The 26,850-nt window shown below is 42.0% G+C and overlaps 5 protein-coding genes across 5 annotated transcripts; all 5 read left to right on the top strand.

The window, feature by feature from the left end:
* The first annotated feature begins 130 nt into the window (after positions 1 to 130).
* LOC123266004 lies at positions 131 to 4,120 on the top strand. Its single transcript, XM_044730032.1, has 2 exons — positions 131 to 2,318; positions 2,379 to 4,120. The coding sequence occupies exons 1-2, from the start codon at positions 131 to 133 to the stop codon at positions 4,118 to 4,120; spliced, it is 3,930 nt and encodes a 1,309-aa protein (XP_044585967.1).
* An 11,485-nt stretch (positions 4,121 to 15,605) lies between these two features.
* LOC123265222 lies at positions 15,606 to 16,360 on the top strand. Its single transcript, XM_044728879.1, has 2 exons — positions 15,606 to 15,766; positions 15,913 to 16,360. Exons 1-2 carry the CDS (start codon positions 15,620 to 15,622, stop codon positions 16,174 to 16,176), a joined length of 411 nt encoding a protein of 136 aa, XP_044584814.1. The 5' UTR covers positions 15,606 to 15,619; the 3' UTR covers positions 16,177 to 16,360.
* A 1,511-nt stretch (positions 16,361 to 17,871) lies between these two features.
* LOC123266003 lies at positions 17,872 to 19,050 on the top strand. Its single transcript, XM_044730031.1, has one exon. The coding sequence runs from the start codon at positions 17,872 to 17,874 to the stop codon at positions 19,048 to 19,050; it is 1,179 nt and encodes a 392-aa protein (XP_044585966.1).
* A 220-nt stretch (positions 19,051 to 19,270) lies between these two features.
* LOC123266002 lies at positions 19,271 to 23,073 on the top strand. The gene is made up of 2 exons (XM_044730029.1): positions 19,271 to 22,229; positions 22,349 to 23,073. The coding sequence occupies exons 1-2, from the start codon at positions 19,271 to 19,273 to the stop codon at positions 23,071 to 23,073; spliced, it is 3,684 nt and encodes a 1,227-aa protein (XP_044585964.1).
* A 921-nt stretch (positions 23,074 to 23,994) lies between these two features.
* On the top strand, positions 23,995 to 25,173 carry LOC123266001. The gene has a single exon (XM_044730028.1). It carries the CDS (start codon positions 23,995 to 23,997, stop codon positions 25,171 to 25,173), a length of 1,179 nt encoding a protein of 392 aa, XP_044585963.1.
* The last annotated feature ends 1,677 nt before the right edge of the window (positions 25,174 to 26,850 follow it).

The following is a 26,850-nucleotide window of genomic DNA, read 5'->3' as shown; positions in this document are numbered from 1 at the left end:
ATAACTTCGCTATGGAGAATTACACAAGATAGTTGAAAAATGCAATTTGTGCTTCAACTTTCGTGTTCCGCACCGCGCCGCAGATTGCAAGACCACTCAAGATTGCCGAAAATGTGGTCAACGTCACCACATGTCCATCCATTTTGGATGCACCAACGAAACCAGCTTCACCGCAGTCTACATCTTCCGCACAGATCCGCTTTCCGCTCAAGTATTGCTAGCTACCGCTTTAGTCCAGGTCCGCCCACATCATGGTAATCCAATCACCGCCAGAGTGTTGATTGATCAAGGTTCAGAGCTCTCATTTATGAGACAGTCGCTCTTCAAGAAGCTTGGACAACCGCTACAGCGTGACATGGTCATGCTCAAGGGCATTGGCAATGTCTCCGCAGGAAGCTCACTAGGTGTGAGCACAATTGAGCTTCGTTCGCTGTGTACGACCGCATTAATGCATGTCAGCATGCATATTCTACCAACACTGACGGTAGATCTTCCATCGTTCGTGATCGCTGATCCGATATGGCCGCATCTTGAGAATCTCAAGCTCGCTGACCCGCAGTATCTACAGCCACGCCCTGTAGATATTATTCTAGGTGCATCACCAGCCGCACAGATCATGAACGCAGAGATTCAACGAGGACCTCGCAATGCTCCTATTGCACAATCCACCACGCTTGGTTGGATTGTCTATGGAGCTGTCACCGCTAAACACGCTTCAACATCACACGCAGCACTACATGCGTCAGTAGATACTGAATTACAAGACGCTATCGCTAAGTTTTGGGAACAGGAAGAAGTTCCATCAGGAAATTCACCGCTCAACACCGCTGAAGAAGACGAATGTGAAATTCACTTTCGTCAAACGCATTATCGACAGCCTGATGGACGCTACGTAGTAAGATTACCGCTTAAGGCCCTTGAGAGTCAACTTGGCGACTCTATCAACGCAGCTATGGGGTCACTCCGCAGATTAATAACTCGCTTGTCGCGAGAAAGAGAATATTCTGACATGTATCGTGCATTCATGGCAGAATACATTCAACTAGGACACATGGTACGAGTACCAGTCAACGAATTGCCCGCAAACGCTTACTTCTTGCCTCACCATGGGGTATTGAAGCTTGATAGTGCCACTACGAAGCTCCGCACAGTGTTCAATGGTTCCTGTGCAACATCTACAGGAATTTCATTGAACGACATTCTCCACGCAGGACCCAAAACGCAAATTGACATTTTTGATGTGATGTTGAGAATCCGTTGCAGCAGGATTCTATTCGCTACTGACATCACCAAGATGTTCAGACAGATTGAGGTCGACTCGCTTGATTGGCCGCTTCAGTGCATTCTCTGGATAGATGAGAATGACTTAATAGACGCTTACTGTCTCAAGACAGTCACATACGGAACCGCTAGTGCACCTTTTGACGCTGTACGTGTGCTTATCCAACTAGTAAAGGATGAAGGACACCGCTTTCCGCTAGCTGTTGCTCCAATGTTGAAAACACGCTACGTAGATGATATCTACGGTGGAGCAGACAACGAAGAAGACGCTATCAAGGCTGCAGTACAAACAAAAGCTCTGTGTGCAGCAGGCTGCTTCCCGCTTGCCAAATGGGCTAGCAATAGCCCACGGTTACTCGCTGAAGTCGCTCCAGAAAAGCAGCTGGATACACCGCTTAAAGAAATCAGTGATGCACCAGTAAAAGTCCTGGGCATGTACTGGAATTCACGCACTGACGCTCTCCAGTTCAAGTACACGCTACCGCCAGATACGCCTAAGACAAAGAGAGCTATTTTGTCTGAAATCGCTAAACTGTATGATCCGCTAGGACTTCTCGCACCAATAGTCGTCAAAGCCAAGATCTTTATGCAAGATCTGTGGCTAGATAGAGTGTCATGGGATGAACAATTGTCACCATCACTCATTCACAAATGGACTGGATACCGCGAGGATCTTCGAAACATCGAATCCATCCGCATTCCACGCTGGAATAATATAGCACCTGGAGCAACTATGGAATTGCACGGGTTCTCAGACGCTTCGCAAAACGCTATGGCTGCCGCTGTTTATTTGAGAGTCACTGACGCTGATGGGAACATAAAGGTCTCACTTTTGTGTTCAAAAACGCAAGTAGCACCGCTGAAGACCATGACAATTCCACGCTTGGAATTATCTGCTGCATGGTTGCTAACACAACTGATACTTCATGTTAAAGAAGTTCAGTCGCTTGAAAATGTCAGGATCAATCTCTGGACTGACTCCGCCGTGACTCTCGCATGGATTAAAAGTCCAGCAATCCGCTGGAAGACATTCGTCCGCAATAGAGTGGGAAAAATCCAAGAAACGCTTCGAGATGTCTCCTAGAAATTTATTCCAGGAAAACAAAACCCCGCTGACTGCGCTTCAAGAGGTATACCTACGCTAAAACTGAAACAACACGCTCTCTGGTGGCATGGACCAACTTGGCTTCATGAACCAGAATCCTCTTGGCCCACTCTGGAGCCTCCAACCGACAACGCAACGCATCGAGAAGAACGCCAAGGTCTGACACTAGTAACTTGGAAAGCAGAAAATTGCCTGCTCCAACAATTACTGTCACATTACACGCAGCTGTTTCCACTGCTACGGAAGCTTAGCATCTGGCATCGTGCCATCGACCGCTTTAAAAGAGTTCCACAATCTTCGCTGGCCTACCCGCTTACTCCATCAGACCTGAAGCGCGCTAAATTGACCTTGATTAAGTTCACTCAAGGACAATACTTCGCTAGAGAGATTCACACGCTACAAGATAGTGATGGTCTGCCTAAAAATAACAGCATCACTAAGCTGACTCCGTTCATCGACCATCAGGGGGTCCTGAGAGTCGGTGGCCGCTTGAAAAACGCATTGCTGGACCCAGAAGAGAGGCATCCAGCGATTCTACCGCGACATTCACCGCTTACATCAATTTTGATTGATGATTCGCACCGCAAAACGCTTCACGGAGGTACTCAGCTTACGCTCGCTGACTTACGCAAGAGTGTCTGGATCATTGGAGGCCGTGTTCCAGTCAGATCATTTATTTTACGCTGCGTTATCTGCACGAGACATCGTGGAGAACGCGCTCAACAGTTGATGGGTCAACTACCCGCCGCACGAGTACAGCCAACTCGAGCCTTCTTGCATACAGGACTCGACTACGCTGGACCTATCACGCTGAAAACGTTTCAAGGACGTGGAGCAAAAACATACAAAGGCTGGATTGCAGTCTTTGTATGCATGTTCAGTTCAGCTGTACATTTAGAGCTAGTAACTGACTACACCGCTGCCGCTTTCATCGCCGCTTATCGCCGCTTCACTAGTCGCCGAGGTATCTGCCACACGCTATATTCAGACTGTGGAACCAATTTTGTAGGAGCAGATAAACAGCTGAAACGACTATTCGCTGCAGGATCCCGCACATTACGAGAATTATCAACCTTGATCGCTCAAGATGGCACGAACTGGAAATTCAATCCGCCTGGAGCTCCACATTTTGGAGGAAAATGGGAAGCCGCTGTGAAATCTATCAAATTTCACCTTCGAAGAACAATCGGAGACTCGCTGTTGACGCTTGAGCAATATTCATCGCTACTGGCTCAAATTGAAGCCATATTGAATTCCAGACCGCTCACACCGCTGAATGAAGATCCTGCTGACCTGGCTGTACTGACTCCAGGTCACTTCTTAATCGGACAGTCACTGACCGCTATCCCAGAGCCATCGCTGACAGATTTACAACCTGCTCGGCTCTCGCACTGGGAACAAGTCCAGCAAATGGTTCAACATTTCTGGAAACGCTACTACCAGGACTGCATCCACCGCTACCAGGCCTTTTCAAAGTGGCATCATCGACGCAACCAGATCAAGGTGGGTTCAGTAGTACTGATCACCACTGAGGATCTCCCGCCAACCAAGTGGCCATTAGCCAAAGTAATTGCTGTCCATCCAGGTGAAGATGGACAAATCCGCGTAGTAACTGTTAAGACAGTTAACACAGAGCTGGTACGTCCAATTACAAAGCTCTGTGTCCTGCCGCTAACGCATGAAGAAGATGATCTTGTCGACGCAGCCGCCAACCCGGGGGAGAATGTTCGGTGAACAAGGCCCAGTAGCGATTAACTCGCTCCTGGGGGACTCCCAAATTCAAGAGACGCACCTGTCCACCGCTAGTTCCCGCAAAAATCGAACCGCCAATAGAAAATCAGCCTCTCGATCACGTCATGAATCGACCGCTTTATTGGCTGATCGCTCCCACTAGACATGCGCAATAGCCTTCTTCCCCAACTCAACGAGGAAGAAGACGGACTATTGTTATTATCTTTCGCTTTTACGCTTTCGCTGCATCAAGTCGCCATTAGTATTTCTTTACTTTCGCTTTTTGTTAATAAACCGCATTTCGCTAATTTTATAATTTAAACTGCTTAAATTAACCGCTAATAATTCGCTTTAATTTGTTATAGGTAAATTGTGTTAACAGTGCATTTATTTCACCGCTTTTTCAGTGCCGGCAAAGTGTTCAACCACGTGTCAACCGGCTTCGCTTTTGCAAACCACGCAGTAATTAACAAATCCGCTTTTATCTTAACAATCCGCTATTAAAAATATTAAATATTGAGTGTAATTAATGTAAATAAATTACTAGTGTTATTTTTGATAATAAATTACGCGTTTTAATTGAGATATCCAACCCTAAACCTGATCCCCGCTTTTCCGCTCTTTCTGTAATTATTCAAAATGATATTTTAATTTTCTCTATTAAATAAAATTCCCTTATTGAGCCTATCAGCCTTGCGGATCTTACTGGAGACCTAATAAGTTTCTAAAAAAATTGGGACGAGCCATGTAGGAAATTTTGTCCGCTAAATTTCTCAAATCACAACCTGCGGTGACGAATAACTTACAATAAAAGAATCCCACTTATCACTTTTACGAAATCCCGTGAAAGAACTCAGACTCGGCCAACGTATCAAATTTTCCTTCACTTACATAAATTCCAGCAATGAATTGATAACCTTGATTGGCCTCGTGCACGCTCGTTCAGGGAGGTGGCTGGTTGTCGTATAGTAATTTTTAATAAACTACACCGATATGTTTAACTATTGAATATATTCACACAACTTAAAATTACTTATAAACAAACTCAATGATTATAATAAATTTAATTATAAACTAAATGTGAAGAATATTAAGAAATATTATTACAAAAAGAATGATTAGATATTTAAGGTTGGAATTGAGTCGGTAGTGAATACCTAGTAAATTAACAAAGCAAGGAAATGTGTTGTATGCTTATTGACTAGCGAGGTCGAAGTGCCGATCGATGCTCCTGTCCGTTGGGTATTCGGTTTTTCTCCCCTCCTTCCCCCTTACGGCGCTAGATATCGACAGCGTTCGATCATAGCCGAGTCTAATTTTCAAGGGTATGTCGCGCAGCTGATCAGGCGGACAATTTGTATTGTCTCAATCCTCCTTACCAGGCTGGGACATACTCTTGAAAGAAAAAGAAGAGTTTAAATAATTAGATGTGCAGTGAGTGCTGAATAAAAAAATAATAAAATATTTCGAGAGAGGCGGCACGGGATACCGGTAACGATGAGATGAGAATCCATCGACACTCCGATCACGTGACTTCGACCTCTTCTCTGAGAAAGAAAAATTATAATAAAGAAAATTATTTATAATAACAATAATAAAAATTTTACATATAATTACTATTGCTGTAATTGTAAAAGAAAATTAATACACTGGCCTTTGCAAAAAAAATAAAGATGAATGAATGATAATGATGATAAGATGAATCATTTTCGGAGGGCACGTAGATGGTCTTGGTGAAATCGCTCGATCTCTTCCTGGGTGTACTTGGTGGCAATCCATCTTTTATATCTTAGATAACGTTGGTTACAGCCTTTACATTGAGGATCAAAAAATTGGATTGGTAATCCACATTTGGAGCAGCGTCCACGATACAAGTCTCGTTGTTCCTTGAGATGAGGTCGAAAGCAGGTTTCTGTTGTTACCTGATCCTGGTAGCATACATGGCACATATCGGGTCTCCATGGCAATCGACATTCTGATATTTTGTGGTTGCGTTGCCTGCAATTTTGACATCCTTCAGAAATGAATAAAGCCTGGGCTTGGCTCATGACCGTCTGGGTCCAGGAATTTTGCCTGTGGTCATGCAACAAGTATGGCTGTACCATTGCACACGTGCTTTGGATGGTCTTACGGAACGCAGTGTAGTCCATGAGCCGTACTCCATTATGGATCACAATAGTTGGCTCATTAGGCTTCGCAGATGGGCTTGAGTCGGCACCAGTATCAGCTGTGTCCTGTAAGAACTGTTTATAGGCAGCTTCACAGGAGATTGGTGGTGGCTGTCTAGTGGCTGGCTGCGTTTGAGCGTAAGGTAATTCACTCATGATGGTGACGACCGGTGGCTTTATAGAGACGATCTTGGAGATGGCTCCTGTCTGTTGAAGCTTGAGTGACTCTTCCTCAGTGAGTTCACCTCTGTTGTCGCGGGCTGTTAGTAGAGCCGATGGTGGAAACTGGACACCTGGTGCGATTGTCTGAGCACTCTTTGACACCCTTCGCTTCAATCCCGCATTTGGTCCACAGGCAGAAGCTGGCTGGTTTGCTAGGATAGGTATCACTGCCCTGTTCTCAGGAGTTCTTCCGATCTTATATTTTGGAGGTTCTACTTGAGCTGTTGGACTTGGAACCTCAGCTGCTGAAGTTGTAGTTGTAGCTTCACAGGAGTGAAGCAATTGCATCTGTTGCTCAAGGGCTTCCAGCCTTTTTATAGTATCTTGATTGGCCTTAACAATACTCTCCTTGAGTTCCTGGAGCAGAATTGGGGTTTGTTGATTGCCCCCTTTCGGTTGAATAGCTACATCCGTTGTCTGTCGATCCAGCCTGGCTTCCAACTTAGCGATATTCTTTGAATTGACGCTTAATAAGTGGTACACATCCTCAAGGCGGTCAGCGAGGTGTGTGACCCATTCAGGACGTTCCGGTAACGACGAACGTTTGTTGGGGGCTGTCTGGGTTGAAATAGCTCGATCGATTCGTGCGTGAAGTTTTGCAAACTCGTTTTTTAACATGTCTTGTATTGTTGAGACTGCTGGTATCGGTGGAGTGGATGAGACTTTTCCAAATGACATCTGGGCTGCGGTAACGGCGTCTTCTGGTGGCTTGATGATCCTTGGAGGTTCGATGGTCTCCGACGAGGGTAGTGATGAAGATAATGATGTTTGATGAGATGAAATGGATGGCTGGCTAGGAGTCCCCTTCAACGGGTCAAGCAGGTTCTCTTGACTCGAGGAGATAGACTCGTCGCCAGAATCGGTGAAACGAATTTTCAGCATTGTATGATGTAATCTGCAATATATTGATAATAATTAGTTTTGACGTTTTGACCGTCTTGGAATTTTTAAATCATTAAGATAATGTGTGCCCAGGCTGTTACCTGCTAGGTCTGTCAGCTGAATCACTAATGGACTTACAATCTCGGTAACGATTGCGGGGCTAGAATATTTAGGGGCTAGTTTAGCACTGTAGCCGTCTACTTTTTTGCTTAATTTTTTATTTAAATAATAAACATGGTCTCCTACTTTTAGATCAATAGGCTAGGCTGAGAATTTATTTTCATACTGTCTGCGAGTGCGTTCCCGAGCTTTGAGCATGTGACTCTCCACCAAGTGTCTTAATTCATCAAGTCTGTTTGCTCGACTGGTCCACAGGGCCAAGTCAAAATCAGCTAGGTCAGTATGAGTGTTAATGTTTTGTATAAGAGGAGGATCTCGCCCATGATTTAAGTAAAATGGAGATACTCCAAGAGCAGTATGTACAGAAGTATTGTAGGCAAATTTCAAGTCAGGTAAATGTTCGTCCCAGTCTTTCTGATTTTGTCCGGTAAACGCAACGATCATGGGTTTAATGGTGCGATTACAACGTTCTACTGGATTAGCACTAGGGTGACCTATGGGAGTGGGAGTTAATTGAATGTTATTCTGTTTTATAAAATCTAGAATATCTTTATTTATGAATTCTTTGCCATTATCAGAGATAATTTGGCGAACGGGACCCCAATGGACTATGACTTCGTGTAGATGTTTTTTAATAGACCTCCCGGTCTGTTGCTTTAAAGGGAATATTTCAAGATACCTGGTATAAATATCTTCAATTACCAGCGCATACTGATTTCCAGCTGCAGATCGAGTGTATGGACCGATGGTGTCTATCGAGATGATAGACCAAGGTTGTGTTGGGGGGCGTGTGCCTATATAACCTCGGGATTTGGTCTGGTCAGACTTAGTCTGAAGGCAAATCTCACACGAGTTTACGAATGTAACGATATCACGGAACATTCCAGGCCAGTAATGGGTCTCACGTATGCGTTGGTATGTCTTATCAATGCCTAGATGGCCAGCTGTGACTTCACAATGAGCTTTTTCAATGTGTGTTTTAATTTCAGGTTCCTTTAATACAATTTTCCATGCATTTAAGTCACCCAGAACTTCTTTGATAATAGTGGGTCTAAAATAATATAGTTGATCATTTTCATATTTCCATTCAGGGTATTGGTTCGGGAATTTACTTACTACGCGAACTTTTTCATCATACCAGTTTATCGTGGGATCGATAATGGCATTTAAGCGAGAATCGTTACTAGGATCTTCATAGAGGCGTGATAAGGCATCTGGGGCCTCATTTTGGGTACCTCTGTAGTGGATTATTTCTAGTCGATAAGCTGAAAGGTCAATTGCCCATCGGGCTAGACGGCCTGCTGGATCTTTTAGATTGTAAAGCCATTGTAGGGCGGAATGATCAGTGTAAACTGTGACCAGTAATCCTTCTAGATAGCCGCGTAATTTCCGTAGGGACCATATTACCGCGAGGCATTCCTTTTCAGTGGTTGTGTAATTAATTTCTGCCTTATTAAGTGGTCGACTCAAACATACAATCAAATTTTCTTTATTTTCTATTGAATCGTACTGAGTCAGGATTGCACGTAAACCAGTGTTACTGGCATCAGTATATAAGCGGTACGGTTTGTCGGGTTCCGGTAACGTCAAAGTTGAGGCTTGGAGTAACGCTTTCTTAGTTTCAAGGAATGCATTTTCCTCAACACCGGTCCATTTCCACTCTGTGCGAACGCTAGTTAATTTGTTTAACGGACCCTGGATTTTTGCGATATTTTTTAAGTGTTTATGGTACCAATTGATAAGCCCATTGAATCTACGTAGTTCCTTGCGGTTTTGAGGCCGGGGATAATTTTTAATTGGTTCTAAACGCGCGGGATCCGGACTCATACCATTTTCATTTATTATAAAACCTAAAAATTTTACTTCTGATCTACCAAATTGACTTTTTTTCTCATTCATTTTTAAACCAGCCCTTCAGAATGCTTCCAGGACGGCGTGTAAGTAGATTTTATGTTCCTCAATAGTGCTACTGATAATTATCCAGTCGTCTAAATACGCGAATATTTTTTCTTCCGCAGCTGCTGCATATGTGGCGGCTGTTTCCCACAGTGATTGAATAACCATACGCCGAACTTCGTCAGTTAACTCCTGATAAGTACTCGGTGCATTCACTAACCCGAAAGGCATGCGAATCCATTCGAACAACCCACGGCCATCAACACAGAATGCTGTATATTTTCGCGAGTCAGGTGAAATTTCAATCTAGTGAAATGCATCACTAAGATCAATTGTGGAAATGATCTTAGCTCCGCGAAGACTGGATAAAATCCGATGCATAATGGGCAGTGGATAAGCGGATTTCCGAGTTTTTCGGTTAAGTGGGCGATAATCTATGCACATTCGCCAGGTATTATTTTTCTTTGGAACCATTACTGGTGAACAGGCCCAACTACTATCAGAAGGCCGAATGTACCCTTTCGTCAGCAACTCATCAACCTTTTCATGTAATGCTTGCATTACTGGAGGGCTACGCCGATAAGGTTTGCATCTAACTGGAGTTTCGTCACTAACTTCGATGTGATGTTGCACTAAATGGGTCAATCCTAACTTTGCAGCTTTATTTTTATCGAATTCGCTAGTTAGAAAATTTTGGAGTTCAGTGCGCTCAGAAGAGGTTAGAACATTCAGTGAGAATATCGTATTTCTGGTGGGACGTGAACAAAATTGGTGTCCTTTTGGATTATCTCCTAATTTCCAGGTGGCAGTTTTTGACTCTACTCTAATGTCTGCAAGTTTCCAGAAGTCTAAACCTAGAATAACTGGTGTTGACAAACCAGGAAGTACGCTCAACCAGGTAAGGAACGTGTATCCGTCTATTTCAATTCGGAAAGGGGCCCCACCTTTAGTAAATGTTGACCCGGAATCGGCTAAAGTGACTCCATGAGTGCTCGTGGGGTCTGGACCTAACTTTTGAAGCTCACTACCTTGTATTGTGAGGTATGCTGCTTCAGATATATAACTTCTTTCGCTACCACTGTCTAACAAGGCTTCTATTACGTGAGAATCAATTGTAATTTTGGCTATCATTCGACTTACTTCTACTGGGGCTTGTATACTAGCAGAAACGGGTTTGATGTGGCTAGTGGCGCCGTGTATGGGCATTAAGTAATCAGTCAATTCGTCATAGGAAGCGTGAATTTTTAATTCAGGATTTACTGGCTGGTCAGATTCATCCTCAGATTCATAATCTTCAAATTCTGAATCAGAAATAGGTGCATCATGCAATACACTGACTACATTCGGGCTGGAACTTCCAGGAGAGTCTTCAGGGACCGAGTTGTTAATATTAATCACAGAATCTGAAGAATCGATTGTTTTATTTGTTACCTCTGAGGGCTGTTTAAAGGGTAAATCTGTTTCTAAGATTTTATTGGCCCTGGTTGGTGTTTGGTCATCCACCAGGGCGCCTACTCGTTTTTTGGCTTTGAATTTTTTTGTATAATCGGGAGACCTGCTCGTTTCCGCATTTCATCTGTGGTTGGCATACAACAAACATCAGCAGTATGCCCTATTTTACCACATCGCTGGCAAACTGACGGTTGTGAAGCTGTTGTACCGAGTTGTAGCTTTTCAAATAATAATTTGAACATATTTTGAAAATATTCCGGGGAAAACGAGGAGGGACTTTGGGTTGAATCACTCGAATTAGATGCTTTACGATGCGGTGGATTATTATTGGTTATAAAATATAATGAAGTTTGTTCTGTGTCATAGCTGTTTACAGAATCATCATCTTGAGTTTGCTTATCAAGAGTCATTTCATTTAATTCGGTAACCGCATTCAATTTTGTTTTAGGCTTTGTTGTTTTTGTAAAATGATTAGTTCGAGGTCTACTTGTAATTTCAGTTTGGAGTGGCTGAGAGGAATTTACGACGGGTTGCCAGGCGCTTACGCGGGAGTAAAGTTCCGGATAACTAAAAATATTTGCGTCTGCGAATTTCATTAAAAAGTGATGGTTAAATTTTCGAACAATGATCCGGATTTGCTTTTCTTCTGGCAATGGCTCCTCTAACTGTGAGAATGCACATTGCATTCTGTTAATAAATGATACACCAGGTTCGTCGTGACCCTGCTGTGAAGCGAAAATCTCTTGTAAAATTGATTCGTCTGACTGATGGCTTTACCAGACTTTAAAATGGGATTTAAAAATGGGCCAGTTTATGAACAAATGTTCGTTTTGGTAATACCATTCTAATACATGTCCAGTTAAAGTAGTGATGACGACCGATCTAAAATTCTCAAAAGGTATCTCATGACTCGACATACGCTGTTCAATAATTTTGAGGTATTTTTTTGCGTTAATATTTACAGTTGTATCTCGCGGCGGAAATGTGACATTCCAGGACTTGGCAACTCGGCCTATATCGCTTGGACGCATGGATGTATTGTTTTGCCATGTATTCGTCGGTGCGAACTGAGTATTGAGACTAGGGTAGGGATATTGCATTGTAGGCATAGTGGTGTTATTATATGTGTATGTGTAGGGAGGTATAGTTGGCGGCAGCGCATACTGTTGAGGCATGGCTCCGCTTGCAGTAGCAGGTAAGAGGGGAGCTTGTTGCGCGTGCGGTAAACGCGCAGCCCCACCTTGGGTTGCACTAGACTGCGAGGGATATACAGGCACGTGTTGAGAGGAGGAATACTGCTGCCCGTATATTGTTGAGGGAAGTGTCGTGTGGGGGAATAGTTCCCGTGGCTGTAAAGTCAACATGTATGTGTTATACATATTGGTATTTGTGTATGTAGCGTCTGTCATGGGTCTATGTGTAGACTGCGTCCACGTAGATGCTACTGAGATTTGGAAGTTTTGTTGAGCCGATCTCAACGCTGTTACTTCCTTTCGTAGTTGTTGAGTAACATTCTGTAACGTCTGTACAGGTTCGTTTGAGAGTTCTGCAACAGTGAGGTTACTTATTCCGCTTACATTATTTATCGAGCTATCTAGACCATCCGTTGCCGTGTGGGTGGTACTGTTTAGAATTGTGTTTACCGAAACAGGTATATTAGATAAATTGTCCGTTTGAGTAGGGAGCGGGGGTAAGTCGTTTGTTTGTGAGGTGGATTGTCTTGGCTCAAATGCTGCGGGTACGGTAAAACGATTTATAGGGGTACGAGTTAACATTATGCCCGAGGATTACTATCTTATTTATTTTACTGAGCTTTATTGTATATTTTATTTATTATGTTAGAGATTAAATTCCTTTCCTTTGGATATTTACTAGAGATTTTGACTATTGTCTTATTTAATTTCCTGAAGCCTTAATATAATTTTATTTATTATGCTAGAGATTAAATTTATTTTATTTGGATATTTACTAAAATTTTTGACTATTGTCTTATTTGATTTTCTGAGGGTATGCTTTTAATATTAATTCTAGTAAATCCTATGACATACTCGGCAGGAAGCATGACATCACCTACATAAATTTCTTAATCCCTTATCTCTGGAAGACTACAGCATAATGTCATTTTCAGGGTTATAATGTGATAATTATTCAGATTTTGTCACTTTATACAATGCTAAACTTATTTAATGAATAAAGTCTGAGCTCTTGCACAAACGATAATCTGGTAATTTACAAAATTACTACTCATGAAATTTATAATATTTTTAACTTTTAATATTTTTAACTTTTAATATTTTTAATATTTTTTAACTTTAAAATTTTCTCAAGTTTGGAATTAAATTTTGTAATACTTATTTAGGATGTTTTTTTTTTTTTTTTTTTTTTAACGTAGGAATTTTGAAAAGTTTGAATATTGAAAAATTACATTTTCAATAAAATTTTCGAAGCAAAATTTTTTTTTGAAATTTTATTTTAAGAAAAACTTTTATCGCAGAGCTTTCCGTCACCGGGACAGGTTCCTCGAACACGGCGTCCCTGTTCGAGCGCCATTGAAATGAAATTTTATTTTCTCTATTAAATAAAATTCCCTTATTGAGCCTATCAGCCTTGCGGATCTTACTGGAGACCTAATAAGTTTCTAAAAAAATTGGGACGAGCCATGTAGGAAATTTTGTCCGCTAAATTTCTCAAATCACAATCTGCGGTGACGAATAACTTACAATAAAAGAATCCCACTTATCACTTTTACGAAATCCCGTGAAAGAACTCAGACTCGGCCAACGTATCAAATTTTCCTTCACTTACATAAATTCCAGCAATGAATTGATAACCTTGATTGGCCTCGTGCACGCTCGTTCAGGAAGGTGGCTGGTTGTCGTATAGTAATTTTTAATAAACTACACTGATATGTTTAACTATTGAATATATTCACACAACTTAAAATTACTTATAAACAAACTCAATGATTATAATAAATTTAATTATAAACTAAATATGAAGAATATTAAGAAATATTATTACAAAAAGAATGATTAGATATTTAAGGTTGGAATTGAGTCGGTAGTGAATACCTAGTAAATTAACAAAGCAAGGAAATGTGTTGTATGCTTATTGACTAGCGAGGTCGAAGTGCCGATCGATGCTCCTGTCCGTTGGGTATTCGGTTTTTCTCCCCTCCTTCGCCCTTACGGCGCTAGATATCGACCGCGTTCGATCATAGCCGAGTCTAATTTTCAAGGGTATGTCGCGCAGCTGATCAGGCGGACAATTTGTATTGTCTCAATGTCTGAAGCGTTAAATACGCTCAGATCTGATTATACCTGTCCATGTCTGAGCACGTCTGATCTAGCCTAGAAATAAAGGATTTAAACTCCATATATCAGGACTGTTCAGATTTGGTATATTGATTATGTAATAATTACCGTAACTCCTATTCTTTCCCGCTTCACAGCATTATTTATATTTGTAAAAATGCTTGCCGTAAAAAAAAAAAAAAAAAAAAAAAATTATATTTATGCTATATAGTATTTATATTATACATATATATACACATTATAATATATAATATCATATAACATCATATAATATCATATAACATCATATAATATCATATAATATTATAAATAATAATAATAATATTATTATATTATAATATATATTTTATTATTATTATTATTATTAATATTATTATTATTATTATATTATAATATATATTTAACTTACAAGCATGTACGGAATACACTCACATACCACCTTGAAAGGTGATATTATTAATTATTGCACTTCTACAATATTTTAAATTAACACTGCAGTGAAATTTTGTTTTTTATTATTAGTTAAATTGTTAGTTATATTTTTTTTATAAAAGTTTACAGACAAATGTGCGACTCAGTATTTCGTATTATTTATAATAGTTTCGCGGTGTGTTTTTACACATACTTATAAATAATAAATACATATGAGTGCTATAGTGTATACACATATCTCAGAAATCAAGTGTGAGATTTGGCGGGTAAGTAACACTGTAGCGTCACGTGGGTTATATATTTCCAATATGGATGCCGCATAGTCTGTTGATCTCGTGAGCGTCGTAGTATTTTTGTATTTTTATATGCTTTATTGATTTGTAATCAGTCGTCTTACATTATTTATATATAATTAAATAATTCCATCTTTTTAAATTGTTTGTACGCGTATTAAACAATCAACATGTTTTTGGTACAATCATATGATGACCAAAAGGCTTACATTGTTGATCACAATGATATTGAATGTATTGGTAAACAAGTTCATGAAATAATAGTAGGTGATGAAGTGTTATTTAAATTGGGAAAAAAAGAATTTGAAGGAAAAGTGATTGATCATTCAAGTAAGTTATTTTATTTATTTCTTTAAACTACCGTAGAATCATTTTCATTTGAATAAATAAATATTTTAGAAATTTTAATAATACATAACCTAAAATCTATGAAAAGGATAAAAAAAATTAGTTGAAATTTAATGCATTTATAAAAACTTAGATAAAATTAGATTTAAAACCACTTATTCTTATTTCCAAATGATTGATTAATATTCACGGAATTTTTCAGAAAGTAAGTTAATTAATAAGAATAATTTTGAAAAATATTCGATGTGGGCTGATTTGTGTGTGTTATTAAAAATTCTTATTTGTATTTGACTATTAAACTTAGAGTTAAATCACATATTTTATATATGTAATAATTCATAAATAATGTTTATAGGTAATTCAAAGTATTTAAGAATGGAATTGACAACGTTTAATAAAGCGATTGAAGGAACTAAAAAAAAGTCGAATGATGCTAAGGTACTTGGGTCAAAACGTAAACATGTCCCTAAAAGAAGTTGGTCTCCATCTAATTCGACCTCACCAAAAAAATCTAAGAAAATGGTAAGAAATTTTGTTAATTGATACTATTTCTATTGAATAATTTTTTTTTGAAGACATTAATTATTTCATAGTTATTGCTTTAATTAAAGATAGCTGCAGTTAAAAAAAATCAATTTAAATTTATATTAATACTAATATTTATACAGGATACTAAGATGGAGAAGAAAAGTGGAAGAAATAAAGATTTACTAAAACCAAAGCCAGCTAAAAAGCTAATTGACTCTTCGCCAAGCTCTAGTGATTCGTCTCATATTTCGGAAAGTGATGGTGACGAAAAAACGTCAACCACGCCACCTCAATGTATTATCAGTCCAACAAAAGATCTCAAAAGGATCTCAAGCGGCAAATTGCAATACTGGAGGCAGAAAAAGCAAAAAAAGAGAAAACCCAACAGGAATCTCGTAAACTGAGCTTAAACATAAATAATGTTTTAGCAACGAAAAAATTGAATGATTCGAACAAATCCAAAGCTACCGATGATTCTGGAAAAACTGAAGAAAACAATGAAAATAAGGTATCTCCTGAAATACTACCAGAATGTGATGACGCCGAAGAGAAGGCCAATTCTGTGGATCTCTTTCCTCCAGAATTCGACGGTGGAAAGGTTCTTATTATTCTCTATTTTGCTTAATTTTTATTGCAATAATGATTGTTTAATTAACAAAAACTGTGTGTGTACTTGTGTACGCACGTAAGTAGTTATACTTCTTTGGCGTAGTTTGAGAAAAAATTTTCTTCTTGATTTCAATAAATTATAATTGAGTCAAATCGCGTATAAACTAATAAACAATACTATTAACGAAAATTTTCATAAAGAATACTTAAATTTGTTGAAATTCAATTCGAATTGTTATTATTTTTTTTCCAAAGTTTGAAAAGTCATTATAATGTTCCTTATTAATTAAATAGTTATTAATTCTCAGTTATCAATCGGCAAAATATTTTTTTAAGTTTGAAAAATGAAATTTAATTTTTTAACACGCGGACATAAACCTAAATATTCAATAATCAAATGGTTTTTTAAAGCAATTTACATTATTGTTCATTGAATAATTATTGAAATATACATGCAGCATTTATTTTTAGATTAAAAAAAAAAATTAATATATTTTTTCTAATGAACTCTAATTTAATTTTTTAAATGCTACGAACGCGCGAAAACAAGTATAACTTTGTTCGGTGAACAAGGCCCAGTAGCGATTAACTCGCCCCTGGGGGACTCCCAATTTCACGAGCCGCACCTGTCGACCGCTAGTTCTCGCAAAAACTAACCGCCTATGAATGCTTAGCTTGACTGATCACGCCATGTCTCGGTGGTGTGATTGGCTGATCGCTCCGCTGACATGCGCAATCAGCCTTCTTCCCCAAGTCGACGAGGAAGAAGACGCATTATTATTATTATCTTTCGTTTCCACGCTTTCGTTGCAACGAGTCGCCATTAATTCCGCTTTACTTTCGCTTATTGTTAATTAACCTCATTTCGCTATTTTTATAATTTAAATTGCTTAAATTAACCGCTAATAATTCGCTCTAATTTGTTACAGATAAATTGTGTTATTTGTGCATTTATTTCACCGCTTTTACAGTGCCGGCAGAGTGTTCACCCACGTGTCAACCGGTATCGCTTGTGCTAACCACGCTGTGTATTATAAATCCGCTTTTATTTAAACAATCCGCTATTTAACATATTAAATATAACTTGTATTTAGTGTAAATAAATTTATAGTGTTAATTTTGATAATTATTTACGCGTTTTAATTGAGATATCCAGACCTAAACCTGATCCCCGCTTTTCCGCTCTTTCAACATTTTTCATTGGTCCCTCGAGCCGGATCAGGCTGGCTCTATCTCAATTAATTTAATTAATCATACCGCTAAAAATTGTGCTGTGTTAAGTGAAGTGTAATACCGCTAGGAAAGGTCGAGTGTCAGGAGCATCGCAGAGCACATCGGGTGCTGCTCCTGGTAGTCATTCGTACACCGGTACGCTGAACTTTCCGCTTTAATTGACTGAAAACTCGATCTCGGTCCTACATTAAACACCGCAATGCAGTTTGAAACTGCTATTGCTATGCAAAAAGCAGTAACTGGATGCTTTGTACGCCATGGTGGATCGCTTAACTAATGAGGAGCTTAACTCGCTTACGATCACCGCTATTGAGTCAGTGGCAACACAAAGCTCCAAGATTTGGCTGGACATTACTAATTTGAACTCGCTGATCTTTGAGACGTACCCGGAAGTACTTGAACACGAGTACCACATCGGGAATCATTATACTAACGCTCACGCCACCTATGCAATCTTGGAGACCCGCATAGCCACCCACAAAGACGTCATTCAGCAGGAGATTGATGCCAGAGAAGCCGCACAAACACAACAAAACCTGGCTATGCATAGCACCGCCTTCATGGGAGGCTCATCGGGTACTGGACTCCCAAAAATTATGCTCCAGAGCTTCTCTGGAGACTTTAAGCGCTGGGGATCATTTAGTCAGCTCTTCTCCGATATTGTTATTGACAATGCACTTCTGAAAAACAGCCAGAGGATGCATTATTTGAAGACATTCACCAAAGATGAAGCACACCAGCTTATTGGTAACATGTCATCCACTGATGAGTCATTTGAGCCCGCATGGAACCTTTTGAAAAGCTGCTATTCCAATCCTCGCCGCGTTGTATCATCACATCTTGAAGACCTGCTGGTTGGTGAGTCTGTTCCCGCTAGATCAGCCGCTAAATTGGATTCCTTGTTACTATCCAACCAAAAGGCTCTGGATTCCATCAAGGCCCAAGGAGTTCCAGTAGATCACTGGGACCTGATAATCATACACCTGACGCTACGCCGCTTGCCGCCCGCCGTTAGAGAAGATTGGGAGACCAGCCTGGGTCTTACTGATAACATGCCGACTTACGTTCAGCTCCACGAGTTTCTCAAGTCCAAAGTCAGGGCTTGGGAGAACTTGGAACCCGCTTCGGAACCCAAGAAGCAATCTAAAGGTCATAAATCCGGAGGCTCACGCAGTAATAAACATCAGAAGACAACATCCTCTCACACCGCTATTCAATACAAAGAAAAGCCCAGAAGAAATTGCCCGCTGTGCCCTGAGGAACATTACATGTTGTTCTGTCCAATCTTTAAGGCCGCTACTTTGGAGGAACGAATCGACATTGTCGAAAAATACCGCCTGTGTTACAATTGCTTGGGCCCGCATCGCGTCGCTGATTGTAAGACCGCTCAAGGATGCAGGAAGTGCAGTCAACGTCATCATACTTCCATCCATTGAGATACACCGCCTAAATCTGCATCACAGACACTTGCAGACACCGCACAAGGTAACTAACCGTTCCATTAGACCGCTTATAATTCAACATTAACTGTTGGTTATTTTAGATCCGCTTTCCGCTCAAGTATTGCTAGCTACCGCTTTAGTCTAGGTCCACCCACATCATGGTAATCCAATCACCGCCAGAGTGTTGATTGATCAAGGTTCAGAGCTCTTATTTATGAGACAGTCGCTCTTCAAGAAGCTTGGACAACCGCTACAGCGTGACATGGTCATGCTCAAGGGCATTGGCAATGTCTCCGCAGGAAGCTCACTAGGTGTGAGCACAATTGAGCTTCGTTCGCTGTGTACGACCGCATCAATGCATGTCAGCATGCATATTCTACCAACACTGACGGTAGATCTTCCATCGTTCGTGATCACTGATCCGAAATGGCCGCATCTTGAGAATCTCAAGCTCGCTGACCCGCAGTATCTACAGCCACGCCCTGTAGATATTATTCTAGGTGCATCACCAGCCGCACAGATCATGAACGCAGAGATTCAACGAGGACCTCGCAATGCTCCTATTGCACAATCCACCACGCTTGGTTGGATTGTCTATGGAGCTGTCACCGCTAAACACGCTTCAACATCACACGCAGCACTACATGCGTCAGTAGATACAGAATTACAAGACGCTATCGCTAAGTTTTGGGAACAGGAAGAGGTTCCATCAGGTAATTCACCGATCAACACCGCTGAAGAAGACGAATGTGAAATTCACTTTCGTCAAACGTATTATCGACAGCCTGATGGACGCTACGTAGTGAGATTACCGCTTAAGGCCCTTGAGAGTCAACTTGGCGACTCTATCAACGCAGCTATGGGGTCACTCCGCAGATTAATAACTCGCTTGTCGCGAGAAAGAGAATATTCTGACATGTATCGTGCATTCATGGCAGAATACATTCAACTAGGACACATGGTACGAGTACCAGTCAACGAATTGCCTGCAAACGCTTACTTCTTGCCTCACCATGGGGTATTGAAGCTTGTTAGTGCCACTACGAAGCTCCGCACAGTGTTCAATGGTTCCTGTGCAACATCTACAGGAATTTCATTGAACGACATTCTCCACGCAGGACCCAAAACGCAAATTGACATTTTTGATGTGATGTTGAGAATCCGTTGCAGCAGGATTCTATTCGCTACTGACATCACCAAGATTTTCAGACAGATTGAGGTCGACCCGTTTGATTGGCTGCTTCAGTGCATTCTCTGGATAGATGAGAATGACTTAATAGACGCTTACTGTCTCAAGACAGTCACATACGGAACCACTAGTGCACCTTTTGACGCTGTACGTGTGCTTATCCAACTAGTAAAGGATGAAGGACACCGCTTTCCGCTAGCTGTTGCTCCAATGTTGAAAACACGCTACGTAGATGACATCTACGGTGGAGCAGACAACGAAGAAGACGCTATCAAGGCTGCAGTACAAACAAAAGCTCTGTGTGCAGCAGGCTGCTTCCCGCTTGCCAAATGGGCTAGCAATAGCCCACGGTTACTCGCTGAAGTCGCTCCAGAAAAGCAGCTGGATACACCGCTTAAAGAAATCAGTGATGCACCAGTAAAAGTCCTGGTCATGTACTGGAATTCACGCACTGACGCTCTCCAGTTCAAGTACACGCTACCGCCAGAGACGCCTAAGACAAAAAGAGCTATTTTGTCTGAAATCGCTAAACTGTATGACCCGCTAGGACTTCTCGCACCAATAGTCGTCAAAGCCAAGATCTTTATGCAAGATCTGTGGCTAGATAGAGTGTCATGGGATGAACAATTGTCACCATCACTCATTCACAAATGGACTGGATACCGCGAGGATCTTCGAAACATCGAATCCATCCGCATTCCACGCTGGAATAATATAGCACCTGGAGCAACTATGGAATTGCACGGGTTCTCAGACGCTTCGCAAAACGCTATGGCTGCCGCTGTTTATTCGAGAGTCACTGACGCTGATGGGAACAAAAAGGTCTCACTTTTGTGTTCAAAAACGCAAGTAGCACCGCTGAAGACCATGACAATCCCACGCTTGGAATTATCTGCCACATGGTTGCTCACACAACTGATACTTCATGTCAAAGAAGTTCAGTCGCTTGAAAATGTCAGGATCAATCTCTGGACTGACTCCGCCGTGACTCTTGCATGGATTAAAAGTCCAGCAATCCGCTGGAAGACATTCGTCCGCAATAGAGTGGGAAAAATCCAAGAAACGCTTCGAGATGTCTCCTGGAAATTTATTCCAGGAAAACAAAACCCCGCTGACTGCGCTTCAAGAGGTATACCTACGCTAAAACTGAAACAACACGCTCTCTGGTGGCATGGACCAACTTGGCTTCATGAACCAGAATCCTCTTGGCCCACTCTGGAGCCTCCAACCCACAACGCAACGCATCGAGAAGAACGCCAAGGTCTGACACTAGTAACTTGGAAAGCAGAAAATTGCCTGCTCCAACAATTACTGTCACATTACACGCAGCTGTTTCCATTGCTACGGAAACTCAGCATCTGGCATCGTACCATCGACCGCTTCAAAAGAGTTCCACAATCTTCACTGGCCTACCCGCTTACTCCATCAGACCTGGAGCGCGCTAAATTGACCTTGATAAAGTTCACTCAAGGACAATACTTCGCTAGAGAGATTCACACGCTACAAGATGGTGATGGTCTGCCTAAAAATAACAGCATCACTAAGCTGACTCCGTTCATTGACCATCAGGGGGTCCTGAGAGTCGGTGGCCGCTTGAAAAACGCATTGCTGGACCCAGAAGAGAGGCATCCAGTGATTCTACCGCGACAATCACCGCTTACATCAATTTTGATTGATGATTCGCACCGCAAAATGCTTCACGGAGGTACTCAGCTTATGCTCGCTGACTTACGCAAGAGTGTCTGGATCATTGGAGGCCGTGTCCCAGTCAGATCATTTATTTTACGCTGCGTTATCTGCACGAGACATCGTGGAGAACGCGCTCAACAGTTGATGGGTCAACTACCCGCCGCACGAGTACAGCCAACTCGAGCATTCTTGCATACAGGACTCGACTACGCTGGACCTATCACGCTGAAAACGTTTCAAGGACGTGGAGCAAAAACATACAAAGGCTGGATTGCAGTCTTTGTATGCATGTTCAGTTCAGCTGTACATTTAGAGCTAGTAACTGACTACACCGCTGCCGCTTTCATCGCCGCTTCACTAAGCGCCGAGGTATCTGCCACACGCTATATTCAGACTGTGGAACCAATTTTGTAGGAGCAGATAAAGAGCTGAAACGACTATTCGCTGCAGGATCCCGCACATTACGAGAATTATCAACCTTGATCGCTCAAGATGGCACGAACTGGAAATTCAATCCGCCTGGAGCTCCACATTTTGGAGGAAAATGGGAAGCCGCTGTGAAATCTATCAAATTTCACCTTCGAAGAACAATCGGAGACTCGCTGTTGACGCTTGAGCAATATTCAACGCTACTGGCTCAAATTAAAGCCATATTGAATTCCAGACCGCTCACACCGCTGAATGAAGATCCTGCTGACCTGGCTGTACTGACTCCAGGTCACTTGTTAATCGGACAGTCACTGACCGCTATCCCAGATCCATCGCTGACAGATTTACAACCTGCTCGGCTCTCGCACTGGGAACAAGTCCAGCAAATGGTTCAACATTTCTGGAAATGCTACTACCAGGACTGCATCCACCGCTACCAGGCCTTTTCAAAGTGGCATCATCGACGCAACCAGATCAAGGTGGGTTCAGTAGTACTGATCACCACTGAGGATCTCCCGCCAACCAAGTGGCCATTAGCCAAAGTAATTGCTGTCCATCCAGGTGAAGATGGACAAATCCGCGTGGTAACTGTTAAGACAGTTAACACAGAGCTGATACGTCCAATTACAAAGCTCTGTGTCCTGCCGCTAACGCATGAAGAAGATGATCTTGTCGACGCAGCCGCCAACCCGGGGGAGAATGTTCGGTGAACAAGGCCCAGTAGCGATTAACTCGCCCCTGGGGGACTCCCAATTTCACGAGCCGCACCTGTCGACCGCTAGTTCTCGCAAAAACTAACCGCCTATGAATGCTTAGCTTGACTGATCACGCCATGTCTCGGTGGTGTGATTGGCTGATCGCTCCGCTGACATGCGCAATCAGCCTTCTTCCCCAAGTCGACGAGGAAGAAGACGCATTATTATTATTATCTTTCGTTTCCACGCTTTCGTTGCAACGAGTCGCCATTAATTCCGCTTTACTTTCGCTTATTGTTAATTAACCTCATTTCGCTATTTTTATAATTTAAATTGCTTAAATTAACCGCTAATAATTCGCTCTAATTTGTTACAGATAAATTGTGTTATTTGTGCATTTATTTCACCGCTTTTACAGTGCCGGCAGAGTGTTCACCCACGTGTCAACCGGTATCGCTTGTGCTAACCACGCTGTGTATTATAAATCCGCTTTTATTTAAACAATCCGCTATTTAACATATTAAATATAACTTGTATTTAGTGTAAATAAATTTATAGTGTTAATTTTGATAATTATTTACGCGTTTTAATTGAGATATCCAGACCTAAACCTGATCCCCGCTTTTCCGCTCTTTCAACATTTTTCATTGGTCCCTCGAGCCGGATCAGGCTGGCTCTATCTCAATTAATTTAATTAATCATACCGCTAAAAATTGTGCTGTGTTAAGTGAAGTGTAATACCGCTAGGAAAGGTCGAGTGTCAGGAGCATCGCAGAGCACATCGGGTGCTGCTCCTGGTAGTCATTCGTACACCGGTACGCTGAACTTTCCGCTTTAATTGACTGAAAACTCGATCTCGGTCCTACATTAAACACCGCAATGCAGTTTGAAACTGCTATTGCTATGCAAAAGCAGTAACTGGATGCTTTGTACGCCATGGTGGATCGCTTAACTAATGAGGAGCTTAACTCGCTTACGATCACCGCTATTGAGTCAGTGGCAACACAAAGCTCCAAGATTTGGCTGGACATTACTAATTTGAACTCGCTGATCTTTGAGACGTACCCGGAAGTACTTGAACACGAGTACCACATCGGGAATCATTATACTAACGCTCACGCCACCTATGCAATCTTGGAGACCCGCATAGCCACCCACAAAGACGTCATTCAGCAGGAGATTGATGCCAGAGAAGCCGCACAAACACAACAAAACCTGGCTATGCATAGCACCGCCTTCATGGGAGGCTCATCGGGTACTGGACTCCCAAAAATTATGCTCCAGAGCTTCTCTGGAGACTTTAAGCGCTGGGGATCATTTAGTCAGCTCTTCTCCGATATTGTTATTGACAATGCACTTCTGAAAAACAGCCAGAGGATGCATTATTTGAAGACATTCACCAAAGATGAAGCACACCAGCTTATTGGTAACATGTCATCCACTGATGAGTCATTTGAGCCCGCATGGAACCTTTTGAAAAGCTGCTATTCCAATCCTCGCCGCGTTGTATCATCACATCTTGAAGACCTGCTGGTTGGTGAGTCTGTTCCCGCTAGATCAGCCGCTAAATTGGATTCCTTGTTACTATCCAACCAAAAGGCTCTGGATTCCATCAAGGCCCAAGGAGTTCCAGTAGATCACTGGGACCTGATAATCATACACCTGACGCTACGCCGCTTGCCGCCCGCCGTTAGAGAAGATTGGGAGACCAGCCTGGGTCTTACTGATAACATGCCGACTTACGTTCAGCTCCACGAGTTTCTCAAGTCCAAAGTCAGGGCTTGGGAGAACTTGGAACCCGCTTCGGAACCCAAGAAGCAATCTAAAGGTCATAAATCCGGAGGCTCACGCAGTAATAAACATCAGAAGACAACATCCTCTCACACCGCTATTCAATACAAAGAAAAGCCCAGAAGAAATTGCCCGCTGTGCCCTGAGGAACATTACATGTTGTTCTGTCCAATCTTTAAGGCCGCTACTTTGGAGGAACGAATCGACATTGTCGAAAAATACCGCCTGTGTTACAATTGCTTGGGCCCGCATCGCGTCGCTGATTGTAAGACCGCTCAAGGATGCAGGAAGTGCAGTCAACGTCATCATACTTCCATCCATTGAGATACACCGCCTAAATCTGCATCACAGACACTTGCAGACACCGCACAAGGTAACTAACCGTTCCATTAGACCGCTTATAATTCAACATTAACTGTTGGTTATTTTAGATCCGCTTTCCGCTCAAGTATTGCTAGCTACCGCTTTAGTCTAGGTCCACCCACATCATGGTAATCCAATCACCGCCAGAGTGTTGATTGATCAAGGTTCAGAGCTCTTATTTATGAGACAGTCGCTCTTCAAGAAGCTTGGACAACCGCTACAGCGTGACATGGTCATGCTCAAGGGCATTGGCAATGTCTCCGCAGGAAGCTCACTAGGTGTGAGCACAATTGAGCTTCGTTCGCTGTGTACGACCGCATCAATGCATGTCAGCATGCATATTCTACCAACACTGACGGTAGATCTTCCATCGTTCGTGATCACTGATCCGAAATGGCCGCATCTTGAGAATCTCAAGCTCGCTGACCCGCAGTATCTACAGCCACGCCCTGTAGATATTATTCTAGGTGCATCACCAGCCGCACAGATCATGAACGCAGAGATTCAACGAGGACCTCGCAATGCTCCTATTGCACAATCCACCACGCTTGGTTGGATTGTCTATGGAGCTGTCACCGCTAAACACGCTTCAACATCACACGCAGCACTACATGCGTCAGTAGATACAGAATTACAAGACGCTATCGCTAAGTTTTGGGAACAGGAAGAGGTTCCATCAGGTAATTCACCGATCAACACCGCTGAAGAAGACGAATGTGAAATTCACTTTCGTCAAACGTATTATCGACAGCCTGATGGACGCTACGTAGTGAGATTACCGCTTAAGGCCCTTGAGAGTCAACTTGGCGACTCTATCAACGCAGCTATGGGGTCACTCCGCAGATTAATAACTCGCTTGTCGCGAGAAAGAGAATATTCTGACATGTATCGTGCATTCATGGCAGAATACATTCAACTAGGACACATGGTACGAGTACCAGTCAACGAATTGCCTGCAAACGCTTACTTCTTGCCTCACCATGGGGTATTGAAGCTTGTTAGTGCCACTACGAAGCTCCGCACAGTGTTCAATGGTTCCTGTGCAACATCTACAGGAATTTCATTGAACGACATTCTCCACGCAGGACCCAAAACGCAAATTGACATTTTTGATGTGATGTTGAAAATCCGTTGCAGCAGGATTCTATTCGCTACTGACATCACCAAGATTTTCAGACAGATTGAGGTCGACCCGTTTGATTGGCTGCTTCAGTGCATTCTCTGGATAGATGAGAATGACTTAATAGACGCTTACTGTCTCAAGACAGTCACATACGGAACCACTAGTGCACCTTTTGACGCTGTACGTGTGCTTATCCAACTAGTAAAGGATGAAGGACACCGCTTTCCGCTAGCTGTTGCTCCAATGTTGAAAACACGCTACGTAGATGACATCTACGGTGGAGCAGACAACGAAGAAGACGCTATCAAGGCTGCAGTACAAACAAAAGCTCTGTGTGCAGCAGGCTGCTTCCCGCTTGCCAAATGGGCTAGCAATAGCCCACGGTTACTCGCTGAAGTCGCTCCAGAAAAGCAGCTGGATACACCGCTTAAAGAAATCAGTGATGCACCAGTAAAGTCCTGGTCATGTACTGGAATTCACGCACTGACGCTCTCCAGTTCAAGTACACGCTACCG

This window comes from Cotesia glomerata, linkage group LG5, assembly GCF_020080835.1.
Source record: "Cotesia glomerata isolate CgM1 linkage group LG5, MPM_Cglom_v2.3, whole genome shotgun sequence".
Taxonomy (NCBI): Eukaryota; Metazoa; Arthropoda; class Insecta; order Hymenoptera; family Braconidae; genus Cotesia; species Cotesia glomerata.
This window is presented reverse-complemented; position numbering and strand designations above follow the sequence as displayed.